The sequence below is a fragment of the Papaver somniferum genome, chromosome 9 (assembly GCF_003573695.1).
Source record: "Papaver somniferum cultivar HN1 chromosome 9, ASM357369v1, whole genome shotgun sequence".
NCBI classification, from domain to species: Eukaryota; Viridiplantae; Streptophyta; class Magnoliopsida; order Ranunculales; family Papaveraceae; genus Papaver; species Papaver somniferum.
The window spans coordinates 90,215,209-90,230,530 of NC_039366.1; the positions used below are offsets into that span (position 1 = coordinate 90,215,209).

General features: G+C 36.2%; 1 protein-coding gene across 1 annotated transcript; it reads left to right on the plus strand.

The window, feature by feature from the left end:
- Nucleotides 1–1,248: 1,248 nt before the first annotated feature.
- LOC113309946 (DNA-directed RNA polymerase I subunit 2-like) lies at nucleotides 1,249–14,183 on the plus strand. Its single transcript, XM_026558463.1, has 27 exons — nucleotides 1,249–1,592; nucleotides 1,713–1,789; nucleotides 1,887–2,006; nucleotides 2,315–2,391; nucleotides 3,156–3,219; nucleotides 3,308–3,378; nucleotides 3,531–3,608; nucleotides 3,692–3,737; nucleotides 3,857–4,037; nucleotides 4,110–4,162; nucleotides 4,278–4,351; nucleotides 4,456–4,573; nucleotides 5,124–5,211; nucleotides 6,223–6,338; nucleotides 7,508–7,635; nucleotides 7,912–7,991; nucleotides 8,291–8,532; nucleotides 8,606–8,770; nucleotides 8,885–9,049; nucleotides 9,171–9,245; nucleotides 9,572–9,675; nucleotides 9,776–9,851; nucleotides 10,854–10,979; nucleotides 11,059–11,208; nucleotides 11,480–11,692; nucleotides 12,552–12,803; nucleotides 13,533–14,183. Exons 1-27 carry the CDS (start codon nucleotides 1,433–1,435, stop codon nucleotides 13,941–13,943), a joined length of 3,510 nt encoding a protein of 1,169 aa, XP_026414248.1. The 5' UTR covers nucleotides 1,249–1,432; the 3' UTR covers nucleotides 13,944–14,183.
- Nucleotides 14,184–15,322: the final 1,139 nt, after the last annotated feature.

Below are 15,322 nucleotides of genomic sequence, written 5' to 3' on the forward strand. Positions count from 1 at the left end.
AAATTAAGGAAATTAAGAGAACTAATCATTGAAAGTGGTCCTCATGACACTTGTCAATAAAAGAAGTGAAGTGAAATGGTCCCCATGAAACTTGTCAGCAAAAGAAGTAAAGTGAAATGGTCCACATGACACTTGTCAGCAAAAGAAGTAAAGTGAAAAGTGGTGCCAGAAAACTAAAGTAACATTTGACTTCCCAATTAGGAAACCATCCTAATTTTTGAAACATCTATTTATAAAAACCAGCCTATTATATAGGAACGAAGGGAGTATATATATTTTTTTGTTGTGCATTTATAATATCACCAGCTTCTTGTTTGTGAAAATTTATACTCATATATATTTATATATACGTGTCCGCGTCTTATTTTTTACAGAATTCAACCGTGTCCGTATTGTGGCGTGTCTGCACAAACCAGATTTCAATTACCCGCCATCAGAGGGTAGGGTGGCGGGTGAGGCCAAACCAACCCACCTGACCCGTTGTGCATATAATTCCCTAATCATTTGATTCAGTCTCGTCTAAAGTCAACTCTGTTTGAGTAGCCCTAACAATGGCTGGATCTGATGGATTAGTTTTCTCCGAAATTACATGAACAACATTATTTAAAATGTTTGCATCATATGCTTTTACACAATCAAAGGAAATTCTAGGAATTACAAAAGAAGGTGCTGATTCTTACCATACTCGGTCACCATCTGAGTTTTTGCCAAAATATCTGCTACTCTAGTTTGGAAACCCAGAAAAGAAGACACTAACTAGTTTGTTAATTTCCTTACTTCATCTAAGATTGCAATATACTGCCACTGAACTACTTCTTCCTTGAACATATATATTTGTTGCCAGATTATCCCTTCAATAACCAAATCTTTTATCTTCTTTATGATGCCCATTGAACTGTTTATAGCAAAGTACTGTTTCTGTTTCTTCTGCTCTGAAACTTGCCATTCCTGCTGTTCTGAAACTTCCCGTATAATTACGCACAAGGAAACTAAAACCTACGTTAGAAATTGCAGACACCCCATAAAATATCACAGTTGATCTTGTATGTATGTCCAGCAGGTAGTTTAGTAGTTTCCATAAAATATCTCTCCGAAAAGGTACTACAATGGCGTATGGCCATTTGTTTGTTGAGTCGGTCCACGGTGGAGGCCGCCCATAAAACTCACGTGACATTCACGCGCCCCAAACATTTTCTTTCCAATTTTGTCCTTGAACCGTCAACAACACTCTCTCAAAACCCTTTCATCATTCTAGGGTTTAGTATTCGACAGCAGAGGTTATTGGGTTGCAGTGTTCCAGATATTCTAGACCAGTTTCGAGGAGAAAGAGGAACAGATAGTAGGCCGACATAACAGATTGAAACACAGAGCAACGGAGAAGATAGAGATATTGAGTAGTTGAAAGAGAGGGAGAAGTAGAGAGTAAAAAGGAATGGGCGAGAATACTGAAAAGGAGTTTGAGAACTTAAGAGAACTATTTAAACCACATATTGAGTCTTTCGATTACTTAATCGATGAGGGTTTGGAAAAAATTCTTGTCAACATTAAACCAGTTGAGGTTGTTAATGAATCCACCGGCCAGACACTTCGAAATATCCTTTTTTTTATGAATTCTTTTTCTATGATAATAATAGTGATAATTTTCTGTTTTTACATATATATATATGTATATCTGAATAATTTGATTGATGTTTTTCTTGACTGCTGATTACTTTGGTTTGATAACCATAAATTGCTCTTTCCAGAGAAGGGGGCTAAGGGTGTGCGCGATAAAATCTATCCTTACGAGGTATATACTGTTCTTTGTAATTTCCACTCCCTTATGAATATAAATACATCAGAGAGAGTGAATAGAGTTACTTGACTTTTGATTTTGGTTTCAACAGTGTCGGCAGGCAAAAGAATCCTACTCGGGAGAACTGAAAATCAGTGTTTGTTTCCAATATGACAAGGGACACGTACAACGCCATGATATGTATTTTGGGGATGTTCCAATAATGTTAATGGTAGGTAGTTTTTTTTTCCCTTTTGTTTTTCAGTATTGATCCGTGCGTAAAACACCAAAATAATATGCAACTATATACTTGTGGGGAGTAAGCTACCATTCTGTTACCCTGCTAAGAAGTTGAGCATGATTTTGGATTATTTATTTTTTTTGGATCAAGACTTTAAAGAGTTTCAACCCATCCCAAAATATAATGACTTGAAAAGATTATCAAGCCATTTGCTGCATTCCTCATCCTAGCTTTTGATTCTTGTATTTTCTTCAATGAATACCTGGTCTGAATTGTTTTGATGGTCATCTACAATGTAGTCGAAGCGTTGTAACTTAAGAAAGGCTAATCCTGCAAAACTAGTTTCGCACAAAGAAGAGGCAACAGAAATGGGCGGGTAAGTAAATTTATTCATCGGTACTATTTATTTTTAGTTTATTTTATCGTCCCTGACAATAAAAGGGGACTAGTTGTCATCCTATATTCTCTGTCAGGAGATTGAAGTTCTTCAATTAACCGTTAATGAAATCAAAATGTATTATTGCCAAAAAGTGAAAGAGAAATCATCTGTGATGCTATCATAGAAACATGCTCTAATGTTGCATGAGAGGATATTAACTGTACCTATATGCAAACTATTTGGCTTATTATAAAATGTATTTAACTTTGTTTGATAACTTGTAGAAAGTTATCCAAGGCGACGTTGAAAGAGAAATCATCTGTGATGCTATCGTAAAAAAAATGCTCTAATGTTGCATGAGAGGATACTAACTCTACCTATTTGCAAACTATTTGGCTTATTATGAAATGTATTTAGCTTTGTTGATAACTTATAGAAAGTTAACCAAGGTGACATTGAAAGAGAAATCATCTGTGATGAGAAACATGCTCTAATGTTGCATGAGAGGATACTAACTCTACCTATTTGCAAACTATTCGGCTTATTATAAAAATGTATTTAACTTTGTTGATAACTTAGTAGAAAGCTATCCGAGGTATTAAATTGAGTATAATGCTTTAACATCGGACTTCGTGCTTTATGACCATCTTAACTGGTCATAATCTTCTGCTATGCAAGCCAAAATCCACAAGGATAAATTTGGATTGTCTTTTTTTTTGCCCTAATTCAATTTGAAATTTATATTCTCTTTGTTGTTTCAGCTATTTTATCCTGAAAGGTCTGGAGCGACTTATGCGAATAATAATTATGCAAAAGCGAAACTTCGTGAGTCACCCTTCTCTGTCTGATTATAATAGATTCTGTGGTTCAGTTTTGATGATATCACATTGGTGAGTATTTACTTCATTTTCAGCCGTTGAATGTTGAAAGGAATTCATTTCGGGAAAAACAAGATGGGTATACAGATAAAGCAGTTGTTATTAGGTACTTTCATTTTTCTCCATCCCCGACAGCTGTAAAAATAGCTCAATTTTGATTTTCAATTCGTGCTGGTATTTGAATCTACTCAATCTTTTGCTGCTATTGCATGAAGCTGTTCAATGTCGTAAAATTTTATCCTCGTCCATTTTTTTCAGATGCGTTAGAGTGGATATGTCTGCCTTAACTCTTCGGTTGTATTACCTCCAAAATGGAAGTGCTAGACTTGGTTTCTGGTGAGCACTTCTCACCGTCTTTAGAAGCAACTTTCAATTACCAATTTATAGTACTGACTATCTGCATTTTACAACTTTTGTAGGCTGGATGGGAGGGAGTTCTTACTTCCAGTGGGTGTTATCTTGAAGGTGCGGTAATAAGTTGTTTTAATACCAAAAGGCTGATGACTGTTATCTTATTTATTTTTGAACTTAAACACATTGATACTTGGTTTACAGTTATTGAGTTTCCTTTATGCTCTTATCAGGCCCTCATTGACACTAATGACCATGAAATCTATGTGAGCTTGACATGTTGCCATAATGAGGTGCATCAGAAAGGAAAGGGAGTTGTTGGCACCCAACTTGTTGGTGAAAGGGTTAAGATTATTCTTGATGAAGTCCGCAGCTTGTCTCTCTTGACTCAACAACAATGTTTACATTATTTAGGTACTTATCAACTCTACTAGACCTACTCAGTTTTTCCTATCCAATGTAAGTATTCATTTAAATATTTTTCAGGTGAATCCTTCAGACCAGTCATGGGTGGACTAGAAACTGAAAGCGGTTCTATTGTAAGTTTTTGAATGCAGTTTTTCTTTCTTTCTCCCTTTTTTTGGAAATTGGTCATTTGTAATCAACTGTTTCTCCTAATTGTTTGCTTAACCAGTTTGTGTCTTTTTTTTATAGATTGGAGACACAGTTCTAAGAGATTATGTATTTATTCATCTTGAGAACAACCACGATAAATTCAATCTGCTCATGTTAGTTCTTCTATTATAATTCTCAATGTTTTTATCAGTCCTCCCTCGTAGGTTCATCTTTTAGTCTTTGATGGTAGTTAGATCTTACAATTTCTACTCTTCAGTTTTATGCTGCAGAAGCTGTTTGCATTTGTAGATCAAACCGTGGCACCGGATAACACAGATGCATTGCAAAATCATGAGGTGTTACTTCCTGGGCATTTGATAACATTATATCTCAAGGTACTCAATATATTAAATGTTTGTCATCTTTCTGTTGTATGACTATTTCAATGCAAAAATTGATTCTGTGAATTGCGGATATGTCTAATGATGGACTTTTTGTAATGTTCACAAGGTGCTTCATGTAGTCTATTTTTGTGCTGTTGACCTTTTTATGAGTTGAACTTTTACCTGACACTTGATCATTAAATTTGTTTTGGACGGGAATTATATCGTTTCAGTAGACTATATGTATTGTTTCTGTGTCATGCACTACAATAATTATCTTTCAAGAATCCATAGAACTCCATGATTTGAAGTGGTTCATCGATTCTGTGTAGGTGAAAATCTTGTTAAACTTTATTTATCTGTTATCTTAAAAGCAGTGAGGAGTTGTCCTCTAGTTACCTTATATTTTCAGCTGAATATTGTGGGGAAACTACATTGGAATTTTTTGTCTCCCATTTTTATGTTTTCATTCTTGAGAATTGAGCTGCATTTTATTCAACTGCCTCCTGTTTTTATGTTGCATTATGCTTTATATGATGCAGTTGTTTATTGTGACCTTCAGGATAGATTGCAACAGTGGTTGAAGAAAGGAAAACAGTTACTTGAAGAAGAATTACGCAGGAAAAGCCCAAGTTTTGATTTTGGTATTGGTATGTGTGTCGTATTGTGATCCTGTTTTTATGACCTTGCATTAACTTACATATTATCAATATCCAGTGCTTTATTACTGAATGTATCAAATAAGTTCCATGTTAATTTAAGTGTGAACGATATGATGATAAGCAGAGAAAAAACAGCTGCACAGAATACATCCGCTATTGACTCTTCCCCTGCTTCTGTAAGATCTTATTAATTCTACCTGGTTAATGGATGACCTCCATCATGGCTAACCCGCGTACTGTAGTGGTTTGGAATTTTACGCCATATATTGTGCATATCTGCAACTAGCACATGATCAAATTAGTAGCTATAAAATTTATATAGATTATGATTTTTTCAAATGTGATGCCGAATCCTTTAATTATGGTTGTTTTAAGGTGGAAATGTCCTTGCCATTTTTCTATAATAAAAACCCACTCTTTACTTTATACAGAGTTCGTATTCAAGTTTTTTTTCCTAAATTTTTTGTGATGTGCATTTTGTTTTGATAAGATAACTTCAAGACTTGCTTGGACATGTCCCTCGAGCCGTATGCCTTTGTTATTACCTAAGTAAGGCATATTAGGCTATGCAAATTTTAAACTAGCCAGTTGTTAGTGAGATCTTTCATTATGTTCTGCAATCTTTTGCTTTTTTGCCGATAGACTAGGAGATGTCTACAGTAATAAATTCTTCTTATTTAGATGAAGAAATTCTATTGTGTCCTGTAACTTCTCCAGATGCTTCATCTTAACAAGCACAGATGCACAAGCAAAATCAATATGTCTGCTCTATGTGTCAGATCCAAATCTGAGTCACCACCTGAATAAACCAGAGCTGCATGTTCATACAAATTGGCTCACTGCCCATCTACTTTATAGATGCTGATTACAATTGAGTGAATAGCTTTTGTGAAAGTTGGAAATGGATTTGTTTATTGCATAGATTTGCATCAGAAACGCATAGTATTCTCCTGTTGAGTAGTAGGACTAGTAATTGTTTTTTTGTTTGATTGCTTGCAGTTGAAATGGTGAAGAAGGTTATGAATAAATATCCCTCCAAAAGTGTTGGATCAGCAATTGAGAATCTGCTAATAATCGGTACACTGCAGTCACAGTCAGGGTTAGATCTACCGCAGGTATCTAGATTCTGGGAACTTTGTTCATTCTCATTTACCTTGTTTCAGAAATCACTATGACTAAGATGTTTTTTGCTCTGTAGTTTGGATAGTAAAAGCTAAACAGTAAGCACTATGGTTTTTAAATGTCTTTCTTATTTTGGCTTGGTAAAGTACCCACTGCTTGAAATTCTAGTGAGTTCTCTGCTATATTAAAGTTTTATGCCACTTTTTTGTTGAAGCAAGGGATTGGCAAGTATTATAGCCTTTTAGACAAGAAAATATAGCCTTTCAAGATGGTTGCCTGAAAGCATCTATTCTCACGCCGATGCATTTAGTAGTTCTTTTTTTTTTAATAAGAAAACAGGGTAACCCCCGATGTTACATACTTGAAATGTCGTTTCCAACGATTTCTGGTAGGTGATTCATATAGTTTACAAAAGCATCACCACTCCAAGATCTAGATAAGCCTTCCATGAGACTAACTGCCGCCAGGCTTCTAGTAATATAGTTTTCAGAAGCTGGAATTAAGTAAAGGGTTTTGATTCCTTTCATACATAAACAGAAATTTAAATTGTTTCCATCCTGCCACCTTGTTGAGCTCTTCGTAATCCTGTTAACTGCTTCCCTAGTTGCTTCAAGAACTTTCAAGTTGTCGCTCTCGATTTGAACCATTTGAATGTTCAAATCTTTTGTCCACCTGATCGTTAATGAAGCCGCCTTTTTCTCTAGCTCTTTTTTGCTTGTTCCAGCAACATGGATGCAATTGGCTCGTGCAATGCCTGAAACATTTGTACTCGCATCAAAAACAATAGCAACATTTAATTTGAAAGCTAGAATGATGGACAGAACCCTGATTTGTTTAGAATAAACACATGTGACAGCACATTAACAATCTAATTCGTATCCAAGCATTCTATTGCCTCAGTGGCTGGTCAGTTCAAGCTTCCATAAAAACTCATTGTCGTTCGACTTTTTTGCATGCTCGAATTCAGACGTAGTTAGATGTAATATATACTTATACACCAAATTTACTGTAGTTTTTCGTTACTAACATCTCATATGTAATTGTCTGTCAAATACACTATTTTAGTGCTTGGGTTGTAAATCTATAAGTGTTGTAGCCAATTAATATTTTGCTTTAAAGAAACCGGAGTGTTTTGTTTATCAAAAATTACATTGGTTCGCAGAGGAAAGGATTTACCATTCAAGCAGAGAGGCTCAATTTTCTTCGTTTTGTTTCGCACTTTCGATCTGTTCATCGAGGTGCAGCATTTGCAGGACTTCGCAGCACAAGTGTTCGGAAGTTGCTACCGGAGTAAGTTGCATCATGCTGATTTATTTCCCCATGGCTAGTCGAGCCACATACAGTAAGTATGTGGCCCCTCTTAATCTATCTACACGTATTCGAGATTTGTTTTAAACTAAAAAAACATCTTACTTTTTCTCATAAAAAACAAAAAATTTAGTTTTCTCCTAAAAAGTATCCCCCTCTAAATCCCTGAAAAAAAACCAATACGATCACATCGTAGCTGCACCGTATTTATTTAAAATGCTTACTTTGGTTTTAACAAATGTTTACATTGTTATTCAGATCCTGGGGGTTTCTTTGCCCAGTTCACACACCTGATGGGGAACCATGTGGTTTGTTGAACCACTTGACTTCTACGTGCCGTAAGTTCTTTCCATCCATTTGAGCATAATTTCCTATGCCTTCAAGCGTTTTGTGTGCTAAATCAGTTTTTGAACACTTGAATTGCCTTCTTTTTTCTTCTTCCTTCATCACTTCATAGTTGTCTTAGTTTGACTACCATGGTATGCGTCTTTATGATCTTGGGCCCATTGACTTGTCTTTATTAAGTGTTATTCATGGAGGATCTTCAAGCTATTTTTACAAGTATAATCGCTAGACTTGTTTTCTCTCCCTCTTCATGGTTGTGAAGTCACTTCTACTTTCTCTTAAAATATCCCAGGTATCACTTCGTACTACGATTCAAATGGAACAGTTAAGGACTTTTTGAAAATCCGAAAGTCCATAGTGAGTGTTTTGACTGGAATTGGAATGATACCATCATTGCCTAAGCTTGTCCGAGCGGGGCCCCCTGAAGTTGTTTTTGTTCTTCTAGATGGGTGTGTCGTTGGTTCTATATCTTCTAATATTGTTGAGAAAGCTGTGGAACATATTAGGAGATTAAAGCTATCACCATATTCTGGGGTATGTTTCTTTTAGCTGTTTGTGTCGTTCCTATCATGTTATTTATAGTCATTACTAAGAAAATGCCTTGCAGATTCCTGATGATTTGGAGATCGGATATGTTCCATTAACCATGGGTGGTGCATATCCGGGGTTGTACCTTTTCACCTCTCCTTCTAGATTTGTTCGACCAGTTAGAAATATTTCTATCCCGTCGGAAGAGAATCAGAATATTGAGCTTATTGGTCCTTTCGAGCAGGTAAATAGAAGTTTTGACAATATTTTATTTTCACGATGTTAGAAACATGAAAGTTGTGATTTCATTTTAGTGGATGAAGCTCTGACTATGTTATTTTCTATCTGCTACTATTAGGTCTATATGGAAATTCGATGTGCTGATGGTGGAGAAGGGGGAAGGAAAAACAATTTTCCCGCAACTCATGAAGAGATCCACCCTACTGGAATGCTTAGTGTAGTTGCCAATTTGACACCTTGGTCGGATCATAATCAAAGTCCACGAAACATGTACCAGTGCCAGGTTTTTTCGACTTTCTGAGATGGACTTCTAGAACAAAATCTTTTTGTGTGATTAATTATTCTTTATGTGTTTATGGTTCTATTAAAGAGTTCGCCTCTAATAATTCGTGTACCAATTGTAGATGGCAAAACAGACTATGGGTTTCTCTTCACAGGCAATAAAGTTTCGTGCAGATCAGAAGCTATACCATCTACAGGTTGGTGTGAGCGATACAGGAAACAATGTTTTTTAATTCTAGCTAACAAGATCACCTGTTCATAATTTTGATCTGTTGGTTCACTTGTTTATCTGTATTACCTTCTCAAAAATGAAAAATCTTGTTAATGGTTCATGAGGTTGCTAAGTATTGCAAACATGATCAGAAATTCTTAGAATGTCCTAACAACACTTGTGGAATATGTTTCACGCGGCAAGGCATTTTGTTCTTGGGCACCTTAGTTTGTGTAGTCTATCTGGTTCGTTGTATATCTATATTGTTAATATTTCATCGTTATGATGGGTTTTTGCCTCAATGCCTTGTAGACTCCTCAAAATCCCATTGTGCGTACTGAATCATATTCAAAATATCACGTCGAAGAATTTCCCAACGGGACAAACGCAATTGTTGCAGTTTTGGCATATACGGGGTATGACTTCCGAGTGGCAAAAGGATGCTATTCCATCTACTTTTATCAGATTATATTACTACAGCTAATATGAGCATTGGATTATTAATTTTCTTTGCAGATATGATATGGAAGACGCCATGATCTTGAACAAGTCATCTGTAGAGCGTGGGATGTGCCGCGGGCAGATATACCAGGTTTTCACTTAATCTTGCACTTTTTGATACGGTCACGTAGGGGTCTATCGTTAATCTTCGTCGTTTTTGCACTATAGCTTTGTGATGATTTTTGACTTATTTCATCAATCATTTAAAGCTGATTGTGTCCAACTTTCGGATAGCTTCTTGTAGTGGTTAACATCTTTATAGAATTATCGTAGTCTTGTTTTATAACTCTTTATCTGTAATATGGTCAGGCTTCATACCTGTTAAAAGAAATCAGACATCTAGATACCTTGAAATTCACAAAACCTAGTCTCTCTTCCCTCTCTCGCTGTGGAATACAGAAATGTTATTAGGATTGATGAAAAGTAGAGTCCCTAAGACTTGAATTCTGCAATTTTTGAAGTCAGTAATGTTATATCATCAATCATTTAAAGCTGATGGCAATTGTGTCCAACTTTCGGATAGCTTCTTGTACTGGTTAACATCTTTATAGAATTATCATAGTCTTGTTTTATAACTCTTTATCTGTAATATGGTCAGGCTTCATACCTGTTAAAAGAAATCAGACATCTGGATACCTTGAAATTCACAAAACTTAGTCTCTCTTCCCTCTCTCGCTGTGGAATACAGAAATGTTATTAGGATTGATGAAAAGTAGAGTCCCTAAGACTTGAATTCTGCAATTTTTGAAGTCAGTAATGCAGTTTATAGCTGGGTGAAGGTTATATCTGTAGGGAATGCCATGCATGTCTTTCTGAGCTGATCAAACATTGTATGATTGGTTTTTGTTAATTTATTTGTTTGATTTGTGGACATACTTAAACGTTGGCGTAGGAGTTAGAAATACAATCTAATAGTGAAAACTGACTTACTAATATGTTAGTATGTTATCATTGTTTATACAATCTAATCCACCTTATCTCTGATAATCCCTGTGTTTCAGGTGGAAACTGTTGACTTGAAAGAATATGTTAGTATGTTATCATTGTTTATACAATCTAATCCACCTTATCTCTTATAATCCCTGTGTTTCAGGTGGAAACTGTTGACTTGAAAGAAGATGGAAAAGAAAAAGAGGGCCCAAGGGTATTTGATAGGAGTAGATTAGATAACTCACTTAACCATATGATTGATCGCGACGGTTTTCCTCACGTTGGACAGGTTAGGGATTATATTATTTCTCATTTGTGTCATTTGTAACTATAAATTTCGCGTTTTAATTGTTGACTGTTTCTTTCAGGTGTTAAAGCCAAAAGATCCATATTGCAGCATCCGGAATACAACAACAGATAAATTTGAATTTAAGAGGGTAAAGGGCTCGGGCGAGGAACCTGTTTATGTTGACTATGTGGCAATTGATGTGAATGACTCCAAAAAGGACCCACATAAGGTAGTGTTTCATGCACCTACTACATTTTTACTTTGTTAAAATCCGAAGCAAACAATTCTCCATGGGGTATCTGCTACTGTATAGGTTGCACATCAATTTAAGTCGTGTCTGATCATTTTAGGAAAAACTATTTCTTTCTGCCCAACATTCAAATTAGAGATCACAAAGCACCAAACTTTAACCAAGAATCTTAATTATGAGTGGTAATCTTTATTTACTATTACTATGCCTTCCCGTACCAGTAGGATAATATGTCCTGATTTATTGGCAGGTGAATATTCGTTTTCGTCATCCTAGGAATCCTATAATTGGTGACAAGTTCAGCAGTAGACATGGGCAAAAAGGTGTTTGTTCTCAGTTATGGCCTGACATTGATATGCCATTCTCAAGCGTAACAGGAATGCGCCCAGATCTAATCATCAATCCACACGCATTCCCTTCTAGAATGACGATTGGAATGCTTTTGGAATCTATAGCTGCGAAGGTATTGTTCTTCAGCCATAGCATGGTTTTTATAATTGAAAGTACAATTTTGTTTGTGGATTTCAAATGATGCATCAGATCCTTTTTTCTTGATTGTCAAATGTCGCAATATACTATTAGCTATGTTTAGAAAAAATTGACAAGTAAATTTGTTAGTAATGTTTTAGACAAGGAAATTTTGGTGGCTTCACTTTGTTGAGTGACAGTGGTATACATTACGCTAGTTTTTGATGTGCGAGTACAACCATCTATTTTTTAGACACTTAAAGCATAGTTTTTACTTAGTATTGTTGAAGTCATGCGGGCGGGAGTTCACAATTGAAAAAGCAAAAGTAAGTTTTTTGATAGGCCTGAGAACATAAAAAAGTGCAAATCTCCTTATTTTTATTGTCAGTGGAACAAACCACACTTGCTCAAAAGGTGTGGTTGGAAATAGAACAGAACACTTGTCATTCAAATGTTAGTGCAATAAGCTCTCTGCAAAGCAAATGCAGCCTTGTTAACTGGAGGTGTCAAAGGTTTATTACTGTTGGCCATCTCCAATTATATCTGGAACTTAGGGTGGTAGAAGTATAAGTGAGATTCTGTTATTTAAACACGGTAGACAGACCTCTTGGATGGAAACATCCTTCAAGACTTCCACCAAGGTACCTAATGTGTTTTATTTGGATGAGACGGCTATATATTATATGACTAATGACCTGTGCTAAATATTATTGTCGGTTTGGGATATTCACAGTGCAATTTACTTCGATTTTGAGTACATGGTCTATGAGTCATGGTTATTCTTATGTTATTCTTCCTAAGCATCGCGAGCATACTGCAAATTTGACGACATCTACATGCATGTTTTATGACAGGGAGGCAGCTTGAATGGAAAATTTGTCGATGCAACCCCTTTTGCTAGCTCAACCAAAGTGAAGGACGGAAAGTCGGAAAAATCAAGCTCTCTTATTGATGAACTTGGTTCACAGTTGGTCGCTAAAGGGTTTCAGTATCATGGATTGGAGGTCATGTACAGTGGCTTTCTTGGAACAGAAATGGCTTGTGAAATTTTTATAGGACCTGTATATTATCAGCGTCTCCGGCACATGGTTTCTGACAAGTTCCAGGTAAAGAGGCATGATACTTTATCTTTTAATTTCTATATTTTGGTCGACCTATATAAACCCAATATATAAACCTTAATGGTCTGTCACACTCTTCTTCATCTTGGTTGATACTAAATTATCTATATCCCTGTTCAATTCTTTCCCCCCTCATTAGCTCTCTTTTCGTCCATGATTAATTAAGCCTCAACTAGATGCGGTGCTAAAGGCAGGCTCCTTTATAAAGTTTCCGTGTCACTGGGGAGTACTTCCACCCAGCATCAAACTCAAATAGACCGCAGACCACTTCAGCAAGTTTTAATTTATGTGGTTAGTGGGTAAAGGGGGAGAATTTCTAGTGCATGGTATTGTTTAACTCCGTTGAATATAATACTAATTTGAAGTTGATAAACATCAAGTTACGTTAAAGAGATATATAATTGATGAAGACAAAGTCTATGATGAGATTTTCCTCCATATGGGAAACTTTCAATTTTTCTGACATGGTTGCTGGTTTTTTAGCAGACCACTTGATTTCAATCTACATGCAGAGTCTAGTTTTAATCTTTATAGCCATGTAGCTCTTTTTGGGTAGAATTTCATTTTAAACTCTTTACTGGTGATTTCTTGATAAATCCCTGTGATAATAAATCAATTATAATATCCTACCAAGTCTTCTTTCTTCCCCATAACAGCCTTTTGAATTTACAGTAGGCGCATCCCTCATTGGTTTATGGATAAAATATGATGCAGGTTAGGTCCACGGGTATTGTAGACCAAATTACAAGACAGCCCATAAAAGGAAGAAAACGAGGTGGAGGTATTCGGTTTGGGGAGATGGAGAGAGATTCAATGCTTGCTCATGGAGCTGCATATCTGTTGCATGACAGGCTTCATACTTGTTCTGATCATCACATTGCCGATGTTTGTTCACTTTGCGGAAGTCTTCTCACAACAACCTCTGCCCAAACACATAAAAGAATAGTCCGAGAACAGGGAGAGAAGTTACCTCCAGGAAGGATCCCTAAAAAGGTTACCTGTCATGCATGTAAAACTAGCAAAGGGATGGAAACAGTGGCTATGCCCTATGTGTTCAGGTATTTGGCTGCAGAATTAGCAGCGATGAATATAAAAATGACTCTCAAACTAACTAATGGAGCATAAGCATGAAAAACTGAGTAGAATTAGCAAACGACAGGTGGGCTAGTCTTGCTCTGACATGCGAATCAGCTCCGCCATGTAGATTCAGTCAGTTAGGCCATTGCCTGGAGCCTCAAATTTTTGGGGCCCTATTTTGTTAGTTTTTCTTAAATATATTCCAACTGATTCTGCTTCTTGTTATTACACCTTATATTGTAATGTGAAAGTGGTTTCTTTAAATCTGCAAGTGTTTTTCTCCTTTTTGTACTAGTTAATGTCAATAAATAATAGCATAAATAGGAATTTTTACCCCAGAATAATAGAGACAGAGAAAGGGAAGGATTCTATTGATAAGAGTTCTCTGGTTACATGGATATAATATCCTTTATATACATGGAAAAAGGAAAACCAAAAGACTTAGGTTTTGGACCACACATCCATGGGCCCATTAACACTCCATTTTGTGTGGTTCAACAATGGAATTCCAGATGTAGTGCCTCACATATAATGTAGGTCTTCAAATGTGGTTGTTTCCTTGATGACTAGAATGTCCAAGTCAATTGCTTCTTCAAAACTTTACTAGGAAACCCAGAGGGAGAAATCCTTGTTGCAATTCTTCACATGTAGTGTTTCACATGTTGTACTTTATATGTAATTCATCACATGTAGTATGCCATTGCTTTTAAAAAGGTGTAGTATGCCATCGAGTCTAAATTAATTGTCTCGTTAAAACCTCGTTAATAAAACCCAGAGGGGAAAACTTGAGCTAAGGGAAAATTGTACAATATTAAGTGAACTTAGAATAGAATTGGAAGCATTTAGCTTTAGCTAGGTTCATCGTATTCTTGACGAGTTTAGTTGGAGACAATTTATTTGTTGGAAACTAAATATTAAGTCAAAGATGATCATGTGAAAATTACCTTGAACATCTTACATGATTTGTGTGAGACAATCATTTGATGTCAACTTGGGAAGTATCGTATTGATCGATTAATCACTTGAAAATTACTTGAAGCTAGTGGTATGTGTAAGATTACCATTGTTGTCTTCCAAGGGTGTTTCAATGATTAAACGAGAGTTTTAGAACGACTATTATGTCTGGATATAATGCAGAGTGTATACCCTGGATACTAACTGTGTAACTCTAGTTCAGATCGGAACTATTGTTTGCGAACTGGTTTACCTGTAAAGGTCCGGAGCTGTTGTTCGCGTACCTTGTTTGCGAACGGGCTAGACAAGGCCATATCCGGAACTGTTGTTCGCTTACCTTGTTTGCGAACGGCTGGACAAAGCGAATATTCAGAACTCTTGTTCGCGTACTCAGTTTGCGAGCAGAATAGTCAAGTTCTAAAATCGGCAAGTATGGATTTTCATACTCATGAACTCGGGTTTATTTGCGAACT